Raw genomic sequence first — 25,728 nt, 5'->3', positions numbered from 1 at the left:
ACGCAATATCAACATAAACATAAGACATGTAACCAGGGACACAGTAAACATAAACATAAGTCCACGTGTACCGCTGATTGCCGGAAGCTGTCTGCAGGGCAGAGGCACCGTGCCAAGTTTTTTGTGTTTTGCAGCACACAGAACACCTTTGTGGTTTATGAGGGCTCATAACCTACCTGCTGTGTGTGTGATATTCTGTGTGGACTATTTGGTTCCTCCTCGCCACTGGGGATGTAATGATCAGTTCCTCTGATATGTTTCAACATTCTAAATGGCAGACAAGTGATTTAATGAGGTTAAATAAGTATGTCTTTAAACTGAATGCCTTACAATAAGACGAATATTTGTATTTATTTAAATGTATTGGTAATTCATTAATGTAAAAGTCAGTATGCTGAGGATATTTGGCGTTGTCATTCAATTCTTGTGGCAAGGTTACCTTGTCCGTGGCCTACAGCAACCTGTCAGATGGTAATTGCATTGTGCGAAGTGAACTGTAGGTGGCGATAAAAGACAGACAGTCACATGGTGTCAGAAGTCAGACGCGGTCCTAATGTAACTGAACACCGCTTCAGCGCTGAAGACTAGTTTCAAAGGGTTTTCAGATCAAGACTTCACAAAAATCCCTCGAAATGTGCAAGCGTGTCTTCTTGAAACTGGGCAACTGCGAGAGAGCATTCTGCTCGGAGTGAACAGCTGAAATATGGAGGAGGAAATTCGAGACTCACTGGAATCACTAGAGTCACTACAAACAAAGGAAAGCCCTAATGCCTTAGCGTTAAAAGACTACACAAATGACAAAACTATATGGAACAAGCAAAAACATTAACGTTTGACTTTTGCGATGTCTCTCAAGTAGTTTAGGAAAAAAGGGCTGAATAAGAACCAACTTGACGAAGTCAGTTTTTGTTTTATAAATCTTGAAAGAAGACTTCGAAAATTGAGAACCATTTTCAAGGACATTCCTGTCGCCAAGGATCTCGTTTCGTGGAAAATGGGGTGAGTTCCTTCCACTATTCAATTTTAATTTAGTCCGTTTAAAAAAAATAAATAAATAAAAAATAATAAAAAAATAAAAAAATAAAAATAAAAAAATCGAAATCTACATAACTGAACGGTCTAATTTAACGCCGCCTAGTAACTTTTGTGTTTGCCCGTAATTCGCTCAGTTATGGAGGTAAGATAATGTTCTTAGCGTTTTGCGTTCTATTAGTTTCTTATATTGATATTCTGGGACACTGTCATGCTCTGTTTTCTGACTTACTCATATTTTGTCAAAATATGCAGGCCATGACTAGAGATAGGTCAGACCTTGATAGTGTCATTCTGTTAGAACAACTCCTTTCTGAATTTGTGTAGCAAAAAGCGTTTATTATTATTATTATTATTATTATTATTATTATTATTATTATTATTAATAAAATCTTCAAAACTTCATCAAATATATTTCTTCATAGCTGTTTCATTGTGGGTTGTATTTATTAAACTCCTATTATCTGTAGCAAATTTAAATGTAGAAACTCACAACTTAATTGGTAGATCGCATGATTAGGCAGAATATTTAAACTCAGCACATAAATGGTACACGTGTACTCTTCATATTTGAAACCCCATGGATGTTTATGCCATTTTTGCAAAGGTTCACGTCTTTATTTACAGTAGCCTGTGGGTAACCAAAGGAAACTGAGATAGTACTTCTCACAGAATTCACTCTTTTGGGCCCACTGGCACTGAACCTGCAAGTGTAGTTACTTTCACAGTTGGGTCGTATGATCAGTAAATCAGATGGTGTTGCTTTTGGCAGTAGGGTTGTATGATTAGTAAATAGGATGGTGAATTCTTTGCAGGGACTTCATGTAGCTCGAAAGGAAGGACACGATCACACGAGTAGAGACTGAAATGGAAAGCAATTAACTGTAAATGGCTTTCTAGCTGATATGTGACTGAGTGATTCCCATGGCAACTGCTCTCAGAGAAGACACTTAAGTATACATAAAGTGCTTTTGATGACTAATTTTATGTTGGCTAGCCCCAATGCTGATTTCAGCTATTGCAAAAGTGTAGGGGTTTGAAGAAACTGCAAGATCACACCCACAACTTTAAAATATTCAAAATGATCATACTTTGTGTTGCTTGGATCTCAGAGCCCAATCCATGGTGCTGTTTATGCAGGCTTTTTGAAACCTGAGGAGTCTACAGCTAGTGAGACCCAGTTTCCAAGCTCGTCACAGAAGCTGAGAGGGGGACACAAAAAGTTCTTGCTGTTATACTTTTATAAAACAGGACAATGCACTAACCCAAGAGTGCTTCAAAGACACAGCCAGGACAGGAAGCCTTAATACATGGTGACATGGGATGTTCAGTCTTTACAGCTGCTCCCTGCTTCAGAGTATTTAGGTCCAAAATGTTGTTTTTATTAGATGTGATTCCTAATTAAATAATTTCCATGGGGTGGATGGTGTGTAATGTAAATATTGTTGTCTGTCTCAGGGAACAGCCACTCTTCAGTGCCAAGGCACATGTCTTCCAGATTGATACAGCCACTAAGCGGAACTGGGTACCTGCCAGCAAGCATGCTCTTACTGTCTCTTTCTACTACGATGTCGATCGGAGTGTTTATCGCATCATCTGTGTGGGAGGCACCAAAGTGAGCAATCTCACCTGCAACATGACTCCTCCACATGTGCACTAGTGTTGAATCCTTTCTTTAAGAAAAGTGATGTGAATGTTAACATGTGGAAGTGATGCTATGTTGAACACGTCTTTGACACTTTGATGCAGGCAATTATAAACAGCACCATCACACCCAACATGACCTTCACCAGGACATCGCAGAAGTTTGGCCAGTGGGCAGACAGCCGGGCAAATGCGGTGTATGGCCTGGGCTTTGGATCAGAGCAGCAGCTGCAGCAGGTAGGTGGCTTTCTGAGTGAGGCTTTCCTACTTCACTGAACACTCAGCCATACCTCACTCTCTAAGATGGTCTAATAAAATATACATTGTCCAGCCACTTTATTCGAAGCACCTTACAGGTGTAAACGCAGCTCATTTGCCCATCTGTTGCTGTGTCTAATTTGTGTTGGCTGTCCACTAGCCCCTCATCAATGGTAAGCTTCTGACCACAGGTACTAGCTGCCTATTGTTGCCTTGCAAATGAGTGTCAACCGATGAGCGACACTGACAGAGTAAAACTCACTGCAACACAGTTGTAATGTTGGTGTTGGTGTTGTGTTGATGCTCTGCCACCCAAAAGATATTTGGTCAGCAAGGGTTCTGTGGTCATAAACTGACCAGTGATGAATGGGGGTAGATGGTGAGCTAGCGAATTGAGCAATAGAGAGAATACAGTGTGTAATCTTTTGTACACTTTATAAGTAATGCACTTCTAAAACGCATCTATGAGATCTGCCAGTGAATAGGTAAAAGGTGGGTTTTTCAAATAAAGTGAATGTATAGATGATGGATTAGTCAAAATGTTGTTTAGAGGTTTGTAATTGTTTACTGACTGTCCATCTTCTCTTTATCCTCCCCAGTTTTCAGAACAGTTCAAAGAGTACAGAGAAGCGGCTCGTCTTGTCTGCGAGAAATCCCAGGAGAAGTTCGAGTTGAGCAGCCCCGGTCTAAACATCGCAGCCCCACAGGTCCTCCCAGCTACACTTCAGAACACCGCAGTACACCTTTCAGTCATAAAGAATTCATTGCCTTTACTGTTTTCACATCATCTTTCAGTTTAAAATTAAAAAAATTAGATGCCCCTCTGCAAAAAATATGGACCGAGACTAAGCCCGTAAAATCACCGGAGCTATTTTGAGCTGGACCCGTGTACGCTGTACGCTTGCGGACACAAAATGGCATCGTACGTCTCTGCAGCAGTGGGACATGCTCATTTTCACCACTGTGGAATTTCTCTTGCTGCGTGGGCTCAGCATGGCAGTTCAGTGGCCTTTTCATTCTCCATCTGGAAGGTCCTCATGCCCGATTTCCATTTGAACCCTCATTGCTACACGTGACATCACCCAGACACCCTTCACATTACTGTGGGAACATGAATGGAGTAGCAATACTAAGATCACTGTACATTCGAATGAAAAGTGTGTCTTAAACATTCACTTATTAACTTTTACTTTGTAACCTTTAGTTGCTCACTAAAGAATAATGAGAAATTAAGTTAACATTTTTTAAGCACTGTGATATGTCCAAATGCACCCAGACCAAGACAGTCCTGTTGTCTCTGAAGAAGCTCATAATGCACCAGGTCACTTCTCTGGGGCCATGTGGAAAAGCCATATGTGTCTGCCAATAAGGAGGTGGTGCTCACGTTTAGTCTGACCTTGGCGTTATGACCCGAGTTAATGAGTGTCCATATGGCCTGAGATGGCAGCTATATGTGATCCACTCCCCACTTAATAAAACCATTTATGGAGACAGCATGACAACATGAAACATGGAATACATATGAATAAATAAGAAGTCAAATGCACTCTGACCTTGGTGCTCTAGCTGCAGTGCTGCTGCTGCTATTATCCTTCTGGCTTTAGAATTACTTGCCTTGAACTGTCCACAACTTTACAAGTCTCTAAACCCTTTCATTTTATTGAGGTTGTATTTTCTCCGATAGATGATTATAGCATCTCTGTAATGTTAAACAGTTTCCACTATGATGATGAGCAACTTAATCATGCCTTGTACTCCCATTTTCTCAGTGTTCAAATTCACCTCATTCTAGCCAGAATTTTGTTGAATTTACTGTATAATAACCCAGGAAATTTGAGAAGGGTGCAATATACACACTCCTTTTCTCCCTCTGGTGTCTAACCCTCATCCAAATATGGACCACATATATAACTGTTGTTTCATGCTCCAGCTGCTAATGCCCAACATTTGCTTACATCCCCCTACAAGCATTTCTGCTGGTGCAGTAAGGACCCCTAAAGTTCCAGAGGAGCACAAGACTCTCAAATCCTCCCATGTCTGTTGTCAGGATCACATCTGATCATGACCGGGTTCACCCTGTTTACAATGTCAAAACGTCTATTAGGAGTAAAGTTCAGCTCAGTTAAATAGCACTTTGAACATGGAATTCCAGCTCTACATGGTCTGGATAATCGTAACATCATTAACAGCTATCGGTGCTTTTGTGTCTGTCAAGTAAAATGCATAAACATTTAAAGCAGAGAAATATGTTTGAATGGCAAGATCCGTCGTTACTTTTGCATGACCCCTTAAATGTATAATCAGGACCTGCTTCTCACCCATCAACTAAAACCACTAAATCTGATGCTTTCTTTTAAAATGTATCCAACATACAGGGAATATGCTATTTTAATATAATATTTTCCCATGTTTCACTGTAAGTAAAGTTAGCCAACTAATGGTACTGACTCTTTGAAACCCCTTTGGGGGAAGCTGAGTTCGAGATGGATACAAGCTTTTTCTGAATTTTTCTGAATTTGAGTGTACAGGGCACCAAAGATGTGCTCCACTAAAGAGCTTGTAAGATGGTTTGCATGTTCTGTGGTATTCAAACAGTGTAGTGTGAAGATCTGAATAGGAGTCAGAGATTGCATAGAAGATGCAATTTGTGCAGTTCATTTTCATTTAGCTGACTGGAAAGAATCAAATATTTTGTATTTATTATCTTTTGTTTAACAAAGGATGCTATTCCCAGTGATAAAATGCCAGTATGATAACTAATGCAATATGAGCATAATGTTAACATATAATTCTGAATCCAGTATGTTCTGTTATGTGGTTAATAGATAATAAATTCACTATATGTTTGACCTAGGTAGTCCTGTATATGCTGAAACTGTTGTCTGTTGTTCACAGGGTTTAAATATGGGTCATGTAAGTATGCCCGGGATGTTGTGTGTATTGCACAGGTGCTGAGTGATGAGCGCCAGTCTCCTTCACCTCTCCTGTGCGAGCACGGTCCAGAGGAGGACAAAGTACTCCACAGCAAGAGTTCAGACGTGCAGCTGGCCTCCGACAAGGAGCATGTCAAGAAGATCCTCTCCGAAGGGTAAACCACTAGCTGCCACACTGAAGCATCACCTCTGAGTCAAGTTGTGCTTGTATATAGGTGCCCAAAACGTATACAGTATACATCTTGCATTTGCATAGAATCGTAAAATCGCGTCTTTCCCCATGACCCACTAAGAGTCACTGTCATGTTAGTGTGAGCAGGGTGAAGCATGTAGATGGGAACAAGGTAGCCATGGTGGGGGAAAGATGACAGAGGTGGCAAACCTAGAGGGCATTTGGAATTTGTCTCCGTTTTATTGGCCCAGGGCAGTACTGATCAGCTACTCTGCCAGACATTGTAATGTGGGCTCGAACCCTTTGGTCAGATGGGTGATGACACCAACAGCTTACTGGGTGAGCAACCACGCGCTAATGATGGTGGGCCCGTGTGCAGAACCGTTAGATCTTGGATCAGGTAAAACAGCAGGAAAAACTAAACACCACGCCGAGCGTGGAAAAAGGGAGAAGAAAGGACGCCACGGGAAGAAGAAACCAGAAAACGGGGAGGAACTTTAATGACTAAGGGAAGCTTCGGGAGAGAGTCAGACTTGAGAGTGAAAACTGGAGAGGGCAGGGGATGTGTAAAAACACCGACATCCTCGCAGCGTGGAAGTGAAGTGTAACACGAGGGCTCACAGACCTCAATACCCGAAGTTACCGGCTAGGAGCTTGGCTCAGAACTTTGGCAAAGCCCAAAGACCAGCACTGAATGACTGGGTCACTAGGCTTTTATAGATCTAGCCCAGCTGTTGGGCATCAAGCCTGATTAGTAGTGTGGTTGGCTCGAGGCCTTCCTCTGGTGGCCAGATGGGGCCTCAGCCTGGTGCCAACCCTTACAGACATGGACTTTCTCATCAGTCATTTTCTGGACCATAGGATGACATGACAGCACTGTTCTGGGTTTAACATGGACAGTGTCTGTGCCTGATGTTCAGTCTTTATTTCTTAAGGCCTAAAACATGTAATGTTCTTTTAGTAATGTTCTGGTCACATGATATAGTTATGCAGGATCTGTGTGCTCTAATATAGAATCTTTTAAAGCGAGTTAGCAGTTTTTGAAAGACGATGTATACTACATGAGAACATATAATAAACAACATTCAGAGTGGTGTTTATTATAGCAGAAAAGATGTTGCAGTAGTCATTAAGATGTTCTTAAATATACATTTAATTTGCAGCGAGTCCACACCATATTCTCATGTTATGTTACCACATCTATTTCCTGTTTTCTGCAGTTCCATATGCGAAACAAACATGGAGGCGGAGCTTTGCACTCTCCAGGAGAGCAATGCCAAGCTGGTGGAGGCCCTCCACGAGGCCAACCACAGCATCGAGCAGTGGAAGAAGCAGCTTGCCGAGTACCAGGAGGAGACGAAGAAGCTTCAGGAGCAGGTAGCCACCGGGGCCTGTTCATGAGGCTCTCATTGGGTGGGCCATGAGCCAAAAATCTACAAAGAACACACCAGACTTGGCAAATTGAGTCTTGGCAAGGTCTAGATCAGGACATTCACGACCATCACAGTATGAATGTGAATTAACTGTAATGTGTTACCATTGAACTGCAGATAGCGTTGGCAGTGGTGGCTCAGTGGTTAAGGTACTTGACTTGTAATTCGATAGTTGCCCCACCACTGCCAAGTTGCTGCTGTTGGGCCCCTCAATCGCTCAATTGCTCAGTCATAATTGTAAGTTGCTTTGGATAAAAGTGTCAGCGAAATGCTGTAGATGGAAGATATAGTGGCCCGTTGAAACAAGGAAGGTTTTCACTAGTTCTAAAAGTGGCTGTGTTCATTCTGTAAACAAGCTATGTATGGATATACTGTACAATAAACTATTTGCATCATGCTGTAAAAACATGAGAAATTACACAAAAATCCCTATTCGTATGGTGCAAACGGGGGGAAAAACAGCTCAGTGGTAGGAAGTGGTTCAGGTCTCATGGGAAATAAAGAGGTATTTATAGGACAATGTGCAGGACAAGGTATTGCCATGGCCCTAATATGGAGACAAGACAAATGACCAAGCAGAACTCTGCTGCTCAGCTCCTCTCAAGTGAACAGGAATATAAGCAGCACTCTCAATTCTGAGTGTGCTGAAAATGGCAGCGGGGTCGTGTTTCACCTCCCCTGACAAGTAAACGAGGATTGCAGTGGAGAATTCATTGCCTTGAAGATTACTGTGAATGTGGAAAAATGTGTTAGAGATGCCCTGGTTGAGCAGGCCAGTGTGTTGGTGGCCTTTCAGAGCTGGGACCAATGGGCTGATAGACATTTGTCTGTTGTAATGGGAGTTGATGGACATGCCTTCGTTGTAATGGAAGTTGACTGACATGCCCCCCCACCCTTCAAATTATATCTGAGAAAAATATCTTTCTTTATTTCAGGTGTCCGAGCTGGAGGCTAAGTGTGGGCGTGCTGCTTCTTCTGAGAAGAGAAAGGAGGAACTGTCCCAGTCCATAGAAGAGATGGAGGCCCTTTTGAAGGCTAAGGATGAAGTAAGCACACTTTACATAGAAGCTCCAGTCATTTTCATTTAGCGTCTATAACTTTTATTAATCTCAGCATGTAAACCCGTGAAGGTCACTCTGCGAATATACAATTGCAGGAAATTAACAGACTACAGAGCAAGAAGTCAGATTTTGGGGAATTGGAGACAGAAAGGGAGGAGGTTAATAGAAGAATGCAGGTATGCTCAAGCAAAAATGTAAGGGTTTTTTTTTTTGGTTTTTTTTTCCGTGTTCATGCTTTATAAAGGCTTTCCCACTGCACAGCCTGTGGCCTGGCTTAATTGGTGCTGCTGTTGTTACTGCCGTCAGGAGCTGAAGGACAAGAATGCTGAGCTGGTGCAGCAGGTGAAGAAGGCAGAGCAGACCCTGGCCACCTCCCAGGATGCCCGGCAGCGGGCAGAGCACCAGGTGCAGAAGGTCGTCGAGGCACTAGACCTCAAGCTCTTCGATCTGAACAACCTGCGGCAGAGCCTGGCCAGCCTTTTAGATAAATAGCAGTCATGGCCACACCAGCCGTGAAGTATGAACCATCGGTACATTGCAGGAGAAATCTAACCCTCTACTGGATTCCTCTGTCACAGCGTTAATAAGTGTCCACACAAAAATAGGATGAGGAGATCATCAGAACATTCATATCAAGCTGGATTACCTGCACTTAAGTCACTGAAGCATCATGCTTTGGCACAGAGGACTAGGGTCTTTGGCTGCAGCACATGCATCTCAGTATGAAGGTTTTTTGCTTTGGCCATTTCTCTCCCTTTTTGTAGTGAAAAGCCGAGACCATGTCTTCATTACCATATGTCTTTGCTTTGTGTCTCCAGTAATCAGCCCCTGATGAATCACTATCTCAGTTCCTCCTTCAGATAGTACCTGAACACACACAGAACTGGACTGAAGACTGAAGGGAGACAGAAAGCAGAGGAACAGATCCATACATAGTGAGCCCGATCCCAGCTGATACGACAGATGAGAATCTTATGTGATTGAATGATTGCTTTGGTTCTATGATTAGACAGTGGCTGTTGTGTTCAGTTTTTTTATTCTTTATTTGTTGTTTGACTGGCGTGCTTGATGCACTTTATTCCCTTAAAAACACAATGGTATTAAATAAACTGTATGCCTGTGCAGTTAAAAGATTTGACTAGGAAGCCACACATCATCAGGCTAAATTCAAAACTATCTATATATTTAAATGACACCAGCATGATTAGATTAGGAGAGATACCTTTATTGATGGTACCTCATGTCTGTTGCTGATAATAATAAGAACTATTTAGTTATTCAAAAGAACAGTAGTCACATTAATATTATAGGTCACATTGTAGAGATCAACAGGATTAAGTTGTAGCAAATATGATGAAGGTAACTACCATGGTAGTTATGAATATGAAAAATGGTAGTTTTTTTTTTTTTATATAAAACATTAAAACACAAGCATAATCTTAGAGGCTGCTATAATGTATTCTAAGTTTTGCTAGAAATGTTGGACTGTTTTTTTTTTTTTTTTTAATTTTTTATATGCCTTATAAGGAGATATCTGTAGAATTGTAGTTATGAGCACATTTTTGAACCTGCGATTTGGGTCAGCTTCTGAAAAGATCCTTTAGAATGGAAGCAAAGCATGGCTGCAAACCAGATTGGCTAGTTTTCTTTAAACTCCTGTTCACATCTGACTGTAGCGATTTTAACATTTTTAGATTCAATTGTTTACATTAGGTATTACATTACACGCTACCGTTCTAACCACTACAATTAAGAAATGGGTATTTTGAATTCAGTTCAAACCTTCAGTTTCTTAATGATGGATTATTTGCTCATTGGGGTAAAATGGTGCTATTGCAAAAAACCAAACCAACCACACACACAAAAAAGACTTCAGTAGCAAGCACACACTAAAGTAAATGCGCTGTCTCATCTTAAGAGAAACTTTGAAGAACTGTGTAAGGTTCTTTTCCTCACAACACCAGTTGCTTATCAACCTTGTCCGGTGGACAAACTACTCCAGGCAAGGCTGAGGACTGCTGATAACGGAGTCATGGGAGCTGAGAGGAGGAAAGCTTAATGAGCAGCTATGACCAGGATCGTTGCATTCATGTGCTTTTTTACAGAATATTCAAACATGTAGTTGATTTTTGTATAGATTTATAATTAAGGATACTGCTTTGCCCCTTTCTGAGGACAAATGTGTGCCCATCTGTGCTTGTGGGACTGCAGTTCAGCTTCTCAAGTGTGAACATGTTGAATCTAAAAATAAAATTGCCCATGCATGCATAATGCACACTCCAATCATGAATACTTGAGCTGGTAAAGCCTCGATCTTGATTAAAAACGTTGTTTTTGATTAAAAAGTCAGTCAATTTTACATTTTTTGTTCATCGTAATGCTCCTTTGCTTATGGATATGTTCCTTTTCAAGACCATTTCACCGGTAAAGGAGGGGAAGGAAAGGTGTCCCGATACTGCACGAGGACTGTTGCATTTTTACACTTGCGACATGGAAGATTATAAACATTGGTTACTTATGATGCAATTACAAACTTTGATACCAGTCATTATGCAACTATAACTAGAACTTGTTACAACTTATTATAGTATTATATCACATCATCCTGTTGTAACCGCTGTGTTCACAGTAGTCCAGCAAATTTCCATGTACCCTGCTGCTGATGGGAGGTTATAAAGTTAGTTGTCAGCAAAGATCAAATATCGAGCTAACACTGAGGTAACTGGGTTCAGACTTTTACCAACATATTGAATGATATTTTTATATCTGGTCCCTGTCTTGAAAATGTTTTCTGTATGCTGTTGTGGAAAATGCATTAATAATGACATAATTGATGTATACATTTACAATATGTCACATGTAATTGAACTGGATTCCTATATGAAGACAAACTGATTGAGAGCAAAGGATTGTTTATTATATTAAGCCTATGGTATCTTTTATTAAGGGGAGTAGGTCACACAATCTTAAGAAACGGACTTCCAAACAGACAAAAATCTGAAGCGAAGTTCATAGCACAGGCTAATTATTTCAGATTAGACTACACTCTAGAGTTTTGCCTTTATTCTGAAAAATGATAAATAGCAAATTTATAGTAAGGTGAAAGTGAGCTTTTTTTTTTTGTATTTGATAGAAAGGCACTTGGAAACTGTAAATTAATGTGAATTTCCACACTCTATTTATTCCAGAAAATGAGAGATTAAGAAGACATTTTGTTGTGGTTGTTAAGGGAAACCATAAATAATTAATGTCCAAACAACCAACCGCAATTCCTTGTCTGTTGACTAAGGTGATGTTACATCTGGGTGGACACAGTGCAAGGTATGAGACCTTTTCGGTTTATTTCCACAAATGCATATAATGTCAAGAAAGAATAAAGTCATCAGTTAAATGAATACAGTTTAAATTGTAACAGGTTTTCATTCAGTAAAATCAAGGTTGCTTTTTGAGCTCGGATTTGTGCTCTTTATTTTTATACATAAAGTTTGTGCTCTACATGAATCTTTTGCTATTTTAACTGGACCAGTTAAGTTATTATGACATGATTTCAGAGATGTTCTAATTCTAAATTTTTTTCTTGGTAATGTTCTGTCTCACTTTAACACACCTCTAGGGCAGCAGCTGATCACCGTAAAGCGAGAGGTCAATGGGTGCAGCGGTAGCCTAACTAAAATACTTGACCAAGAAACCAGGAGAATCCAGGCCTAGTTGTCTGGAGGCTTTCGAAATGGCTACCACTGAATGTGGACACATTTCTTCAGCCTCCACTGGGAGTGAACATTTCACGGTTGACCCATGTCCCATTATGGGTTGGATGCCAGAGATATGGGCCTGAAAAGACATATGAAACAACTTTCCAGAAAGATTTCCAGTCATTTCCCTCGCTACCAAAAGGTGCTGCTGTTCCTCTCCCTGCCATGGCAGAAGTGGAGAGAGAGACCACAGAGACCTTCAGCGGATCAAGGAATACCAGACAGAGGTGGCCAGGTCCTTCCCTTCACAACCCACTGTGCCACTCGGTCGCATCCCAGCATGGACCAAGCTTGTCACCAACTTGAAAATGCATTCAGACCAGCGCTTGCAGGACTTCCATAACGTTCATTCAAAGAGAGTGTCCAGCATCCGCCTGCATGGTCTGCTTGCTCCAGGCCTGATTGTTCTGCCCTGGCCATCAAAGTGAAGCAGCGTGAGCAGAAACTTCCCAATAGCACTCACAGAGAATCGTATGTCGCCCACGATGTCTCCGCGGTCACTAAGGCGAAGATGACGCATCTCGGTCAGTGGTCTCCTCTTGAGAGTTCTAAGGGTATTACTATGCTCAGCGTTTATTTTTTATGATGATGTGGATGTCATTGTTTGCTTATAAGGTGGAGGAGCCCCAGCTACCATAGGCAACAATAAGATCACTTCCCTGAGCTCCGGTTATAACGACACCTTCCTGTACAGAGAGAGCTCCCCTGCACGTTCTATGGAGAAGGTAGTTTCTAGCCAAGAAGTTCTTTGGTCGCTTTTTGTATTATTGTGATTTTGGTTGTTTTGGATTTTTGCATGTTGTCCTCCCAAAAAGTCCTCCGCTGACACAACATTGCTGTCCCATAACCTAGCAAATCCACTCGTCCTTGGCAATAGGAGACAGAGAAAATTCAAGAAACCGAAACAACTCACACAGCCTCGTTCAAACATACAGGTGTCCAGAGGTATGTTTGCATACTGTTAGATTCTGCACAAGAATTGGATAGATGTTTTAATTTTTTTAAAGACCTCCTTAAGACAGTCTGCTGTTTTCAGGTTTCTTAATAACCATACATAATATAGTTCAGTTCTTAGTGTCAGTAAAGTTATCAAATAATTTTTATATGAAATTAGAAATGACAGCCCTGTCTCTTTACCACAGTCCCCCATCACTGAAGAAATGCTTACATCTCAATCTTGGGGACTTTCGAGATATGAAGTGGACCACAACAACTTCAGATGCCTTTAATGAAATAAAGTCTGGTTTGTCTAATTACATACATACATTTTGATCTCTCAAGTAGGCAATGTTTACTTTAAAATGGCAGAATCCTCCGTTAAGCAAAATCAAGTCCAGTATCTCCGAAACAATTAGGCTTTTAGCCAGTGAAGCCCAGTCTCATAAAAACGTTTTCTAATGGACTGGAGTAACAGGCTTTATGGTCTGCCTGCTATTCACATTGTCCCACACCACTGGGGCTACCAGGTCTTGGCCAGAAGGTGGCAGAATTCTAGTCTTGACCTCAACATGAGAATTTCCAGAGCTTTTTACCTTGTACTCCATATTACTTTTCAGCAATATTTACAGTCAGTATGTAAATCACATTTTATTTTGCCTTTAATTATTCATAGCAATTTGATTTCATGATTTATCATGTAAAATTAAAATAAAGATGATGATGATGATGATGATGATTATTATTATTGTTATTATTATTATAACAGTCAAAAAACAATGAAAACATTGTAAAACAATGTAGTTGCTATTAAAGGTCAAATAAATTCAGTTTCACCACTTCTGTTTTAATCATAGTTCTAATTCTCTCTACCAGCCTGTGTTCATTTATAGCCCAGAAAGACAACTCGCAGCTCTGTGCCTCGAGGAGACACAAACGCAAGATGGAACCAAGACATGACGACATCCATAACTAAGCGACTGTTCTTCTCAGAGGTGGACTCTCCACGGCGCTTGTTAGGATTTGCAATTTCCCAGTGCTCCCAGATCTAGGCTAAGTGATGCACCATGCGATCCACGGTGCTTTTTCAGGTTGAGCTAATCATCTTTCTGCTCTTCAGGCGATATAGACAGTTCCCGGTTCATGTGGACGGACCAAGCATCAGAACCAAGAGTAATGTCAAGGTTGGGACAAGTGTGAGTGGAACGGTTTATAGCACAACAGCTCAGGAGAGCTATAGGCAAAAAGGACTAGTTCGAGCCAAGCCGCAGAACTATCCTCCTGGTTGGGTCCTGGCACATCAAGGTGACACCATCATGTGAATTAACAAAATACTATAGCGCCCTCTGTTGACATAAAATATCTGTAACCGTTGAGGCATGAAATACTCATTGGAAATTCAGCCGTACATCATAGCTACGTTCACGTTCGACACAACACTGCAAGTCAGTGTCCAGTGTGATACACCTTTGCCATGTTTCCCATGCTTGTGCTAAAATGCACAAGCAGCGTGTGCCCTGAAATAAAGCCCTGTAAACTTTAATTGTTTAAATGATTCCCAAAACATGTCAATTACATTTAGCTGACGCTTTTATCCAGAGCAACTTACAAGTATGACTGATTACAACTTGAGCAATTGAAAGTTAAGGGCCTTGCTCAGGGGCCCAACTTGGTGGTGGTGGGGCTTGAACCAGGAACCTTCCAATTACAAGTCAAGTACCTTAACCACTGAGCTGCCACCAAGTATTTCAAACTGTTAAATGAGAAAACCTTTAAGTTACTTTAAACTGCATTTATATAAAAGTATATTGCTTTGATAAATTATAAGAGATAATTTAAGTAAATGATCTTCAGTCCATAAAAATGTTTCTAAGTGTAATGTTGGCTCGAGTGCCGCAGGGCGTGGAACAGGACGCACAGACTCTCTCGTTTTAGTGAGACATGTAATGACACAAAAACATTGATGACACTTGTGGCACTCAAACAACAATGAACAGTGTTGACAGGAACAACGACATCTAACGCTAACAATGGCTACACACACAATAACAGTAACAATGACCAACACTGAGGCACACACAGGCGGGGTTTTAAATAGACAGACAAACACTTAACAACAACCCCTGTACAGGTGTGTGCCATCACAGAGGGTGTGGCTACAAACAAATGTGAGATATATATATATATACACATATACATATATATATAAAATGTGTATGTGTACACATATGTGTACATATATACATACATCTATGTGTATATATATATACACACACACACACATATACACATTATATATGTATGTATATATACATATATATATATATATATATATAAAAATGTGTATGTGTACACATATATGTGTACATATATACATACATGTATGTGTGTGTGTGTGTGTGTGTGTGTGTGTGTGTGTGTGTGTGCGCGTGTTGATGATATATATTGCTGTATTCATGTATAGTTAAAATGATAGACATTTACTGCCAGATATTTAATGCTGTACTGTTGTATAGTTCAAAGTATAGACATTTATTGCTGTGTTACTTTGTGTTTCCTTATGTTCAACGTCCATAGAGTCTGGTCCAGCTCTTACTACTGTGCAACAGGATTATGTTCCACTAAACTCCAAAAGGCATGAATTATGCCCTGGGCTTCTTCATATGGTACATACAGCTACTTGACATTGTTGTTGAACTGTGACTTTGAAGTTGAGTACAAACACACGTGGTAGAAAGCTACGCATCGTTCTTTTGAGTGGTTGCTGCTGAAAGTAGGACTGTGCGTGCTTTTTCGCAGTGCCTACTGAGGGCACCAACACTAAGGAAGTAGATTTCTGTGTACAAACGTCTTGGAGATTTCAGGTCTTTCCAAAGTTCCTTCATGCAGTATCTCTCCTGTTGTCTCCCCAGATCAAAGAGAGTCATATCACGTCTCCTCACGATGAACAATATTTCACAGCGACCCACAAAGAAGCTTTTGAGGCCAAGCCAATTGTGGAGGTGTCTTTAGACTACTGCAAGCAACCTGTGTGAGGCGTGCTTGTCTGGACAAGGCCCCTACATGATGCTTACTGCCCTGCACAGTTCCTTCTTGAGTACAGCTTATAGAGGGATGTTGGTATTCCATGGTATACCAGGTCAAATGTGCCCTCCTAATGAGTTCATTAAAGTGAGCTTTGTTGTGACACAGCAGTGCATGTGTATTTACAATATTTACACTGCCTGTATAACTCGTCGGTTTCTTATCAGAACATGGCAGCTGTTTGAGGCTTGATGTGAAAACTGCATGTCCTCCATAGAGCTGTGGAGTTGGTGAGGAGCAGGCTGAAAAAGCAAGTTAATAGTGCGAGTAACAACAGTATACAGTAAATATATAGGGTTTCTATTATTATTATTATTATTATTGTTATTGTTATTATTATTGTTATTATTATTCCCTGAATTTGATATGGACAAGGCAAGGTAAAGTATTCAAACATGTAAGTGTTAAATACTTCTGCAGAGTGTGAAAATGTGACATAAGCTTGTACCTTGACTTGCATCTGGCTAATGCAAGTTATTGGACTGAAGAACGTTTAGTTAGACCTGTATACCCCTTCTTCTTTTAGGAGTGTTTGCCATCACATCTGTTGGCAAGATGATGGCCTGCATGGGTTTGAGCTCTCAGTCTTTTTTCATTCTTGTTGGTTTTTCTCTAAACAAACAGAGAAATGCTTGCTTATGCTGCAGCAGTGTAATGTTCAACTAGGACCAATTTTGTTTTGAACGTTTTCACTGTTGAGCAAAACTGTGTGATATTACCTTTGGAGTTCATTTTCACTTTATTCGAGGTAATGCAGCCATTTTAAAAACAGACACAAATGCACTCACATGCTCATCACTTACATACTCAACAGAAGAAGAACAAAAATAATTTAACAGCATTTAGTGCAAAGTTTGAGCAGGGTTTAATGAATATTAGCCTGCCAGTGGTTCTGAAAGTAGGCCCCAATAGCTTGTGAGCAGTTTTTCTATTTTGTTTCAAAGTATTAATTGCATAGGTGCATTGTTTATATGTTTACATTCCACACTGGGTAAGAATAGGCTACTGTCCTTGTGTTAACTGTAAGATTAAATATCCTTTATGCAAGATGCAGTGCAGACAGGCCTACATATGTTTTCATATCCAATTACATAATGTAAAAAATCAAAATGGGATGTGAAATAGCTGGTGGCAAGTCGTCATCACTGTCGTCATTATCACTTCTCTTTGAAAAACCCAGACATGATGGGCATCTCATTTGGTGGGTTATGATCATAGTTACTATGTCAGAAGAAGGCGTGGTCTGCAATAGAAGGCGTGGTCTGTCTTATCTATTTGGCGTGTTCATAGAAGGGCGATTTCCCTGGACTCGTTGATGCAGTGGTGACTGCGTTGAGGAACGGTCAGCTCCAACCTGGCAGGTGGTTCATCATATATTGTTGTTAAAACAGTTTTTCTGTTAAAGTTAGTAAGATTATTCCTTACCAGTCAGACGGTTCGATTGATATCAAGTTAAGAAACTCAGAATAGAGATTGGAGACCATTTGGAGTTATAGATAACTTATACGTTATGAGCACTGTTTGCAAGCTAAATTAGGTAACGTTAATGAAAGGATAGCTAACGTTGCCTCCCCACTCTCAGTTTATAGAGGAAACGCTTCGCTTCTCTTTTTCCTTTCCAAAGAAATGACTTTCAGACCTACTGAACACCTTACCCTGGAACTGGATGGTCCCGATGATGTCGTGTACTCCAGCGGGGAGACGTTGACTGGAAAGGCTGTTCTCGAGTTCAGCCGGGAGGTTAAAATTCGAGCGCTGAAGGTTCTGTGCAGAGGGGCCGCCACTGCCCAGTGGCTGGAAAATCGCAGTGTTGGCTTCAACACCGTCTACACCGACTACACGTCAAAGATAACATATTTCAGGAAGAGACAGCATCTAATTCGAGGTATGTAGTTCGTCATTAGGTGTTGCTTAGAGTTCACCTTTTGAGTTCCTAACCCTAAACCTTAATCTTCCTTTTGAGCTGAGGCTACATTTTTGGTGTAAGGTGGGTTGGTTGGTTGGTTGGTTTGTTTGTTTGTTTGCTTGCTTGCTTTCTTGCTTTTATCCTTTTTTAAATGAGGCCCAGTCTCAAGTAGACAACAGCTGCAAGGTGCACAGAAGCAGCCAGATCTTCAGCTGGCTGTTCATTAATCTACTGAAGTCAAAAGCACAAACAAACAGTGCAGAATTCTGTTTGAAAAGTGTAGCTTGAACTATGGATATCTGAGCATTCTCTTCTTAAGTGTCATGAAGCTAGATGATGGTAGCATGCAGAATAGACCTATGCAATATATATGTGTTAGAATAATATTCTATAAAAGAGTTAGTGAAAACGTTTATTCTGTCTAATGTGGCACAGCATGGTGCAAAGGTAGTTGTATATGTGCTTTAATTAGTTAATTAATTAATTGGCCTTCAAAGTAAGAAGTCCAAGTGAATTGCAGGTATTATCTAAGTTTACTTTCTTTCTCTTAATTTGGTGGGTTCTAATACAGATGTGGGACAGTTTGTGAACCCTTTGAAATTATCTGGATTTCTGAAGGTATGGCTCATACAATATATGATATGATATTTAGTCATACTAATAAATAAGGTCAGATAGTCAAAACAGCTTTTTACATTGCCATAAAAGAAACAAACACCAAAACCAAATTATTTTTCAAGCACAATATGGCCTGATTAAAAGAGGTTTCAGAAGACCTCCAAAGAAAAACTGTTGAAACTAATTTCTAAAGATTATGGCTAATAAGTGGTGGCTAATGTGTAAGGCTCTGTGCCTTTGTTCACAAGAGAAACACAGAACCATGGAGGAAAATGCAGTTCTCCACAACTATCAAAGCAAAGAGACAAATAAAAACTGCTTATTTCTAAAATTGCTGCATATATACAATTGCTACTTATTTCAAGGAGATCATCCTGCAGGCTGTTTATCGTTCCTGGAACAATACTCTCCAGGGACATGACACACAAGTTGAAGTTTTTGGTAAATATTTCAAATCATTCTAGCATTTTAACTGTAGTTGCATAATATCGATGCAACTTACTGAAGATTTGTATTTTATTATTATTATTATTATTATTATTATTATTGCTGTAATCGTTATTATTATTACTATTGTAGTTATTTTGATTGTGGTTTTTATTGCAGGTAGTTTTATTGTAGCTGTTGTATTTTCTATATCTTCAACTTTATTTATCTGTAGTTATGTTAGGTTACTCTGTTCTTGTCTTTTCTCTCCTGCACTGCTGTAACATGTCTTTTCCTCTGGGATCAGTAAAGTGGTCCGTCTACCTATTTTTAGCATAATTTTTGTATAAAACAAAGCACAGATAATCAACACAATACCTCAATATATAGCAGTGTGAGGCTACTTTGCTCCCTCAGGGCCTGGACCTTTGGTACTCTAAAAGGTCAATGAATTCAGAGTAATCCTATATCCAGGATTTTACAGCATACCGTAAGGATCTGTTATCTGTGATCTAAAACGCAAGAGATAGTGCCATGCAACATGACTGATCCCGGACACAGGAAATGACAACAGAGTGGCCTACGTGGAAGGATTTTACACATTTTATAATGATATAATTTGGAATGATATAACCGTAGTACTGAAATGCTGGTGAAACACTAACGTTATTGATATTTTAAGACCTCCTAAAGGCAGGCCTATACCTGTTTTGTGTAGAGGATTGGGCCAAATCAACCCCTGAGCTCTGCACAGGACTGAACAAGAGCTTCTGAAAACATTTAGTTGGTTACTGCCAATGGTAGTTTCCATTAGCTACTGGATATGAGGACTTTTACTCTGCCCTCTGATTACCTTGCATGTTTAATCCATTTGTTCCGTGTATGCTGTTTGATAAATAACAATGACTTTAGTAATCAGAATGGAACTCTGATCGCATTTTAGTCACATCATTCATGCAGATAATTACAAAGGGTCTACAAACTTTGTCATTGTTATCTTCACTGTATGGCTTAGTGGATTACTTGGTGAAATCAGTGCGTCAGCACTTGTTTTTAACATCAGCACTGGTTTTTAAGTGTTAAAAAACAAGGCCATGTAACCAGTACTGGTAAATTTTACAGTACAGGTAACGGTTAAAAATGGCCGAGGGAAAATTGTGCTTTCCACCTAAATCACTCCAGATATCTCATAGTTCCAGGTTAATGATTTGTATCCCAATATTTATAGATACAGATCAAAATTGCAGTGAAGTACAGAGGTCCTTCATCAACTGTGCAAGTCAAATGTATCTGAATTTGTAGGCAGAGGAACCAGTTTATATTAATTAAAGTAGATGTTTAGAACCTCATTTAATGAATGTTGTGATTTAAAGTTCCAAGAGTGTAGATCTTTTTTTTTTTTTTTCTTCTTTGAGTTTCCTAATTTCATTGCTGCCATAACAACAACTGCCAATGCAAACATGCCATTAATGCAGTGTCCATTAGTATTAAAATGCTTTGCCAGAAGAAGCAACCTTCTGATGGTCAGAAGGTGTTCAACAATACAAGCAAGCTAAGCTAACAATACATGTCGGCTAAGAATGGGCAACTGAGGCTTCAATTCACATGGGCTCACCAAAACTGGACAATAGAAGATTGGAAAAACATTGCCTGGTCTGATCAATCTTGATTTCTGCTGTGACATTCTGATGTCTGGGTCAGAATTTGGCATAAACAAATTGAAAGCATGTTCAGCTCCTCAATAGTGATGAGTGTCAGGGAAAGTTGTGCTTGACTGGGCTGCAGAAAGTAAAGTGTTATCAGTGAAACTACATGTAGAGGGTTTTGCAAAAGTGGAAGAAAAACATTCTGCAGCCTGGGTTATAACCGCCAGAGGGAGCCAGACTTCCAGGAGCCCCAGTCGATAAGGCTATTTCATTTTCCAAAGGAAGGCGGTAACTTAACTTTGTTTGTGGAATGTTATCTTTTCAAGCGTCTTCAGATTCTTTGTCAATTGATAGACTAACTTAGTTGAAGAGTACAAACTTTTTCTTTTTTTTTTTTGGTTCATTAGTGGTGATTATTAAATACTTATACAAACAGAACATCTCTCGAAAATATGTTTAATTAAAGACTGTTGCCTAAGTTTGTCTTATTTTTGCAGACAGTACTTTGGCTAAACAGCTTTTTCCCAAAGTATGGAGCAGTTTTGTTTTGAAGCGATAGGCTCCACGGTGGGTTTGGGCATGCTCAGTCGGCTTGTTTTCCAAGAACCTGTAACCATCAATCACCACGCAGCGCCCGCCCCGCGCTCCCTGTCCACGCCCAGAGATGTTGTTTATTAGCAAGCTCACGACGCCTTGAACGGATTACGTAACACTGACAATCCCCGCCCCTTGCTGCCTATTTAAAGATCCCATCAGGGCTACGAGGCGCTTTAGTTTTGTTTTGAACGGAGTTCCGTAGACCGCTCCGGAAAACTGTAATGTACTGATTTTGCATCCTACCGAGAAAATTACTTAAGCTCTCATTTTGGAACTTGCAAAAACTATAAGATGATTTTCGATAAATTGAGAAAGTTTAACGTCGTTTTCGACTCCCCTGAAGTGAATTCTCCTCCGGTGTTCAGCAGTGGAGATGTGGTGTCAGGGAAAGTTGTGCTTGAGCTGGCTACAGAAAGCAAAGTGTCATCGCTGAAACTACATGCTGAGGGTTTTGCAAAAGTCCACTGGACCGAATCTCGCAGTGCAGGTTCCAGCACTGCTTACACGCAAAACTACAGCGACGAAGTGGAGTATCTTAACCGGAGAGAAGTGCTTCTGCAGGCAGGTCAGTCATTGGGTCTGAATGAGATGCTGACGGTTGTTTTGCATTCATCATTATAATTGTCGCTTAGGAATTTTTCCTTACGAGTTGGCAAACTTAAGATGTCTTGCTAACAGGAGTAAAATATAGCTAACAGATTGGATTTTATCCGGTTGTTTTTGTCAGTGTTGGCTAGACTTCCATTAGCTAAGCAGCGGTATTAACCAGAACAGTTCAGCATCGTTTCGTTTTTTGATAAAGGTCTCATAGTTTGAGTTCATGTGAAAAAACTGCTTTCGCTGTAAAAGTATAGGTTTAGGACACCTCTGCCCAAGCGGAAAATGCGTCTACTAACTTGAAAGAAAAAATTATGTATTGTTAGTTGAAGGTATAATGTGTTTGTCCAGGCCTCGGTCAGAGTACTTGCTGATTCTAGTAGTTCTGACAACTGACTTCAGCATATCTGCTGTTTTCAGATTTGAGGTTCTGAATCTTAGCGTACTTATCTTTTCTTCCCAGATAATGGGGAAATGACGACCCTTCCTGCTGGAAGACATGAGTACCCCTTCAGTTTTCAGCTGCCTGAGGAGTGAGTTTTTTTTCTTTCTTCTTTTAAATTAATCTTGCCTTAAATTTCCAATACAATTTGCAGTATCAGGTGATTTTCTTCAGCCAGCCAAGTGTGGATTTGAGAAATAACCTGAGCACATTATATTTGCTTCTTTAGGACACTGGTGACCTCCTTCGAAGGAAAGCATGGCAGCATTCGCTACTGGGTCAAGGTGAAATTGCATCGGCCATGGACCACAGTGAAGAAGATCAAAAAAGAGTTTACAGTTATTGAGCCCATTGACATCAACACCCCCTCCCTACTTGTAAGCTTAACTAACATTGCTGTTCTTCAGATCTTTTATGTAACTCTGATTTTATAGAAGTAGGATTTATTAAAAATATAGATTTTTTTTTTTTAATGCAATATAAAGGCGCCTCAAGCTGGAACCAAAGAGAAAATGGCACGCATCTGGTACCGCAACGCTGGACAGGTGACCGTCACTGCAAAGATAGACCGCAAAGGCTATACACCAGGTGAGGGTGAAACTGTGCTGGCATCCGGAGACATCTGAACCTCTAACCAGAAAAAGTCATGAGCGCTAATGGTCCTTAATGCTCCACAGGCGAGGTGATCCCCGTCTTTGCAGAGTTCGACAACTCCACCTCGCGGTCAGTTCTGCCCAAGGCATACATTACTCAGACACAGACCTTCATCGCCCGGGGCACCATGAAGCAGAAGCGAGCGGTGGTGGCCACGCTGTGCGGAGATGCAGTGGGTGCACGACGCAGAGAGTCCTGGCACGGCCGCGCCATCAAGATCCCCCCTGTCGGTCCCTCCATCCTGCAGTGCCGCATCATCCGGGTGGAGTATGCTCTCAAGGTGAGCCTGGCCCTTCCGTGTCTGGCTGGTTTCCCGTTTTGGCACACCAAGAGGAAGTCTCTGTTTCAAACGCCATTGCCCTGTGATAATAGCCCTTTGCACTTGTTTTTGCGGCAGGTGTGTGTGGACATTCCTGGAACTTCCAAGCTGTGTCTGGAGCTGCCACTGGTCATGGGCACCATCCCGCTCCACCCTTTTGGCAGCCGCACCTCCAGTGTGAGCAGCCAGTACAGCCTGAATCTGGACTGGTTGCACATGGCCATTCCCGAACAGCCTGAACGTGAGTGCCCCCGCTCGCCCGTCATGCTCTGAACCATGTTAGACTCTGCCACCTCTCTGACGTTCTTCGCACATGCTGACTCCTCCTGTCTATGTTTTCCCCTCCCACAGCTCCCCCAGATTACAGCTCAGTGGTCAGCGATGAGGAGGCAGTGCGCAGCACACCGGCTGCCCGGCCCGAGGACGACCTCAGTGGCATTCTGCAGCGCTCCCTCATGGCCTACGTGCAGGAGTTCCGCTTCAGACCACCTCCTGTGTACAGCGAGGTAAGCACGTCGCATGTGAGCCACTTCAAAGGGGGCATGTGCTCCTGTGTTTCCCGCGCACCTCTTACACATGCTAAAGCTGCGCTTTGTTCTCTTCCTCAGGTGGATCCGAATCCTGCGCCCTTCAGCATGAGACCGCGCTGCATGACTTGCTGAACGCCTGACCCTGCGTGAGGGACACATGCTGATGATCTGATGAAGCAAAGATTTGCTTTCTCCTGGATGCCCTGGATCTCTGAGACTGGCACTACCTAGGACAAACAGTGCCACCGACAGGAGCAGAGAAAGGGTTACTGATTGGACTAAGCGGTCAGATGGATTCTAAAGTTCTTTCAAGGGAGGGACGGGGCACCAAGTTCAAGGCAGGTGGACTTCCCACTTGCTTATATGCCCTTAATCTCCCTGGGCCCTCTAGCGATTGCCAATCCATGATGCTTGTGTTTGGCAAAATCGGGAAGCATCAGGGGAGGCAATTTTGTGTTATGGAGAAGGGTAGACCAAGAAAGATTTTGCTTTGCAGAAGCCTTTTGAAAATGTTCCTAACCAGCTGGGGCAAATGGTTAGATGACTTCTGTATTAAAGTGAACTCTGTTTTATTGGTACCCTTTGATGTACTGTAATAACCATCTGTAGGCTGATGCTATAACATGTTAAATGTTGAACCATAAATGGTAGCCAAAGAGCATTCAAGATGATTTTGCTTTTACCTTTTGTACATCAAGAAAAACTGTTATCTAAGATTCTAAATGATCTTGGTTGTATGCAGGTGAGATTAACAGTCTAATGTTCAGGTTCAGACCTGGAATAATATGCACGGATAGTACTCAGCATAAGAGGGGGAAAAAACCTGGAGCTTTAAACCTAGGACATTTGGACAGAACGTCCCAGGGTCAGAGAAAGTTAGAAAACTGCCCTTGTATGATTGATTTGTGTTAGAAGCTTCTCAGACTTGAGAGCACTTTTGCTGATGGCCTGTGGATGCGCCATCAGCGTTGAAAGTCTTAAATTTCAAAGAACTTGATCCATAGCTACGTGCCAATGTTTCTGGGAGTAAACTCTGAGAATAGCATTCAGCGGCTTTGGGGTTTCTGCCAGGTGCCTTAGGAAATGTGATTTCAGCATGGCACGAAATGCTGCAGCAGGCATTAATGTTGTAGAAGCACGAGAAAGCTGATGAGCCATGTTTATCCAAGCTTCTTATTTTCCTGCAACAGCAGTCAGTCGGAGTACAGGGATTGTGCACAGCACTGTCAAGCTTTGAACTTGCGCCACTCTGAAGTGTACTCAACATTCCAAAAAATGGCTAGAAGTTTTTTCTCAATTCCAAATCGTGAAAACGGTAAGTTCAGGTCGGAACACACTGAATGTAGTGTTTATGGCACTCATGTAAAACGAATGTATTTTATATACTTTTGGTCATGTGAAAAAAATATTTTGTTGATCATTTTCTAATAAATGTGAGAAATCTTTCATGTGATTCTTTTGCAAAATTGTGAATGAGCTGGAATTTGTGAATTATCTGGACTAAATTGAATCAAATTGTCACATGTGCAGTGTAATGTGTAGCAACTCCTAAGACTGCATATTAAAATAATAGACTATAGTCTCATTGTCCATACTGCCTGTAAAGTATAACATCAGAGTTTCTTACTGTCATAAAACAGTTACAAGAATATACACTTTAGTTGCTACACTTTAGGCCTTAAATGCTA

General features: G+C 41.0%; 2 protein-coding genes across 7 annotated transcripts; both read left to right on the top strand.

The window, feature by feature from the left end:
- Positions 1 to 337: 337 nt before the first annotated feature.
- Positions 338 to 16,366, top strand: homer3b (homer scaffold protein 3b). Of its 5 annotated transcripts, none has more exons than XM_081708143.1 (17): positions 338 to 999; positions 2,491 to 2,647; positions 2,782 to 2,913; positions 3,534 to 3,641; positions 5,883 to 6,022; positions 7,260 to 7,416; positions 8,408 to 8,518; positions 8,629 to 8,727; positions 8,840 to 9,468; positions 11,163 to 11,251; positions 11,722 to 11,854; positions 12,147 to 12,809; positions 12,901 to 13,010; positions 13,138 to 13,230; positions 13,428 to 14,526; positions 15,799 to 15,887; positions 16,134 to 16,366. In XM_081708143.1, exons 1-9 carry the CDS (start codon positions 995 to 997, stop codon positions 9,023 to 9,025), a joined length of 1,095 nt encoding a protein of 364 aa, XP_081564269.1. In that variant the 5' UTR covers positions 338 to 994; the 3' UTR covers positions 9,026 to 9,468; positions 11,163 to 11,251; positions 11,722 to 11,854; positions 12,147 to 12,809; positions 12,901 to 13,010; positions 13,138 to 13,230; positions 13,428 to 14,526; positions 15,799 to 15,887; positions 16,134 to 16,366. The 5 variants fall into 5 exon arrangements, with proteins under 5 accessions (XP_081564269.1, XP_081564271.1, XP_081564270.1 ...); XM_081708146.1 differs by having other exon boundaries at positions 352 to 999; positions 8,629 to 8,709; XM_081708148.1 differs by lacking the exon at positions 8,629 to 8,727 and having other exon boundaries at positions 340 to 999.
- A 1,160-nt stretch (positions 16,367 to 17,526) lies between these two features.
- arrdc2 (arrestin domain containing 2) lies at positions 17,527 to 25,486 on the top strand. 2 transcript variants are annotated; one of them, XM_027006871.3, is made up of 9 exons: positions 17,527 to 17,666; positions 17,930 to 18,190; positions 22,559 to 22,628; positions 22,767 to 22,914; positions 23,023 to 23,125; positions 23,215 to 23,471; positions 23,589 to 23,751; positions 23,862 to 24,016; positions 24,119 to 25,486. In XM_027006871.3, the coding sequence occupies exons 2-9, from the start codon at positions 17,932 to 17,934 to the stop codon at positions 24,170 to 24,172; spliced, it is 1,209 nt and encodes a 402-aa protein (XP_026862672.2). In that variant the 5' UTR covers positions 17,527 to 17,666; positions 17,930 to 17,931; the 3' UTR covers positions 24,173 to 25,486. The 2 variants fall into 2 exon arrangements, with proteins under 2 accessions (XP_026862672.2, XP_026862671.2); XM_027006870.3 differs by lacking the exons at positions 17,527 to 17,666; positions 17,930 to 18,190 and adding an exon at positions 21,557 to 22,063.
- The last annotated feature ends 242 nt before the right edge of the window (positions 25,487 to 25,728 follow it).

Source organism: Electrophorus electricus, chromosome 26, assembly GCF_041902795.1.
Source record: "Electrophorus electricus isolate QZ-2024a chromosome 26, ASM4190279v1, whole genome shotgun sequence".
Lineage (NCBI taxonomy): Eukaryota > Metazoa > Chordata > Actinopteri > Gymnotiformes > Gymnotidae > Electrophorus > Electrophorus electricus.
This window is presented reverse-complemented; position numbering and strand designations above follow the sequence as displayed.

Coding starts and splice junctions, on each gene's coding strand:
- arrdc2 (XM_027006870.3), top strand. CDS start 21,790: ATGATTTTCGATAAATTGAGAAAGTTTAACGTCGTTTTCGACTCCCCT. Junction 23,472..23,588: donor GGGTGGAGTATGCTCTCAAG/GTGAGCCTGGCC, acceptor TTTTTGCGGCAG/GTGTGTGTGGACATTCCTGG. Junction 24,017..24,118: donor CACCTCCTGTGTACAGCGAG/GTAAGCACGTCG, acceptor TCTCTTCCTCAG/GTGGATCCGAATCCTGCGCC.
- homer3b (XM_081708143.1), top strand. Junction 3,642..5,882: donor TAAACATCGCAGCCCCACAG/GTCCTCCCAGCT, acceptor TGTATTGCACAG/GTGCTGAGTGATGAGCGCCA. Junction 6,023..7,259: donor AAGAAGATCCTCTCCGAAGG/GTAAACCACTAG, acceptor TGTTTTCTGCAG/TTCCATATGCGAAACAAACA.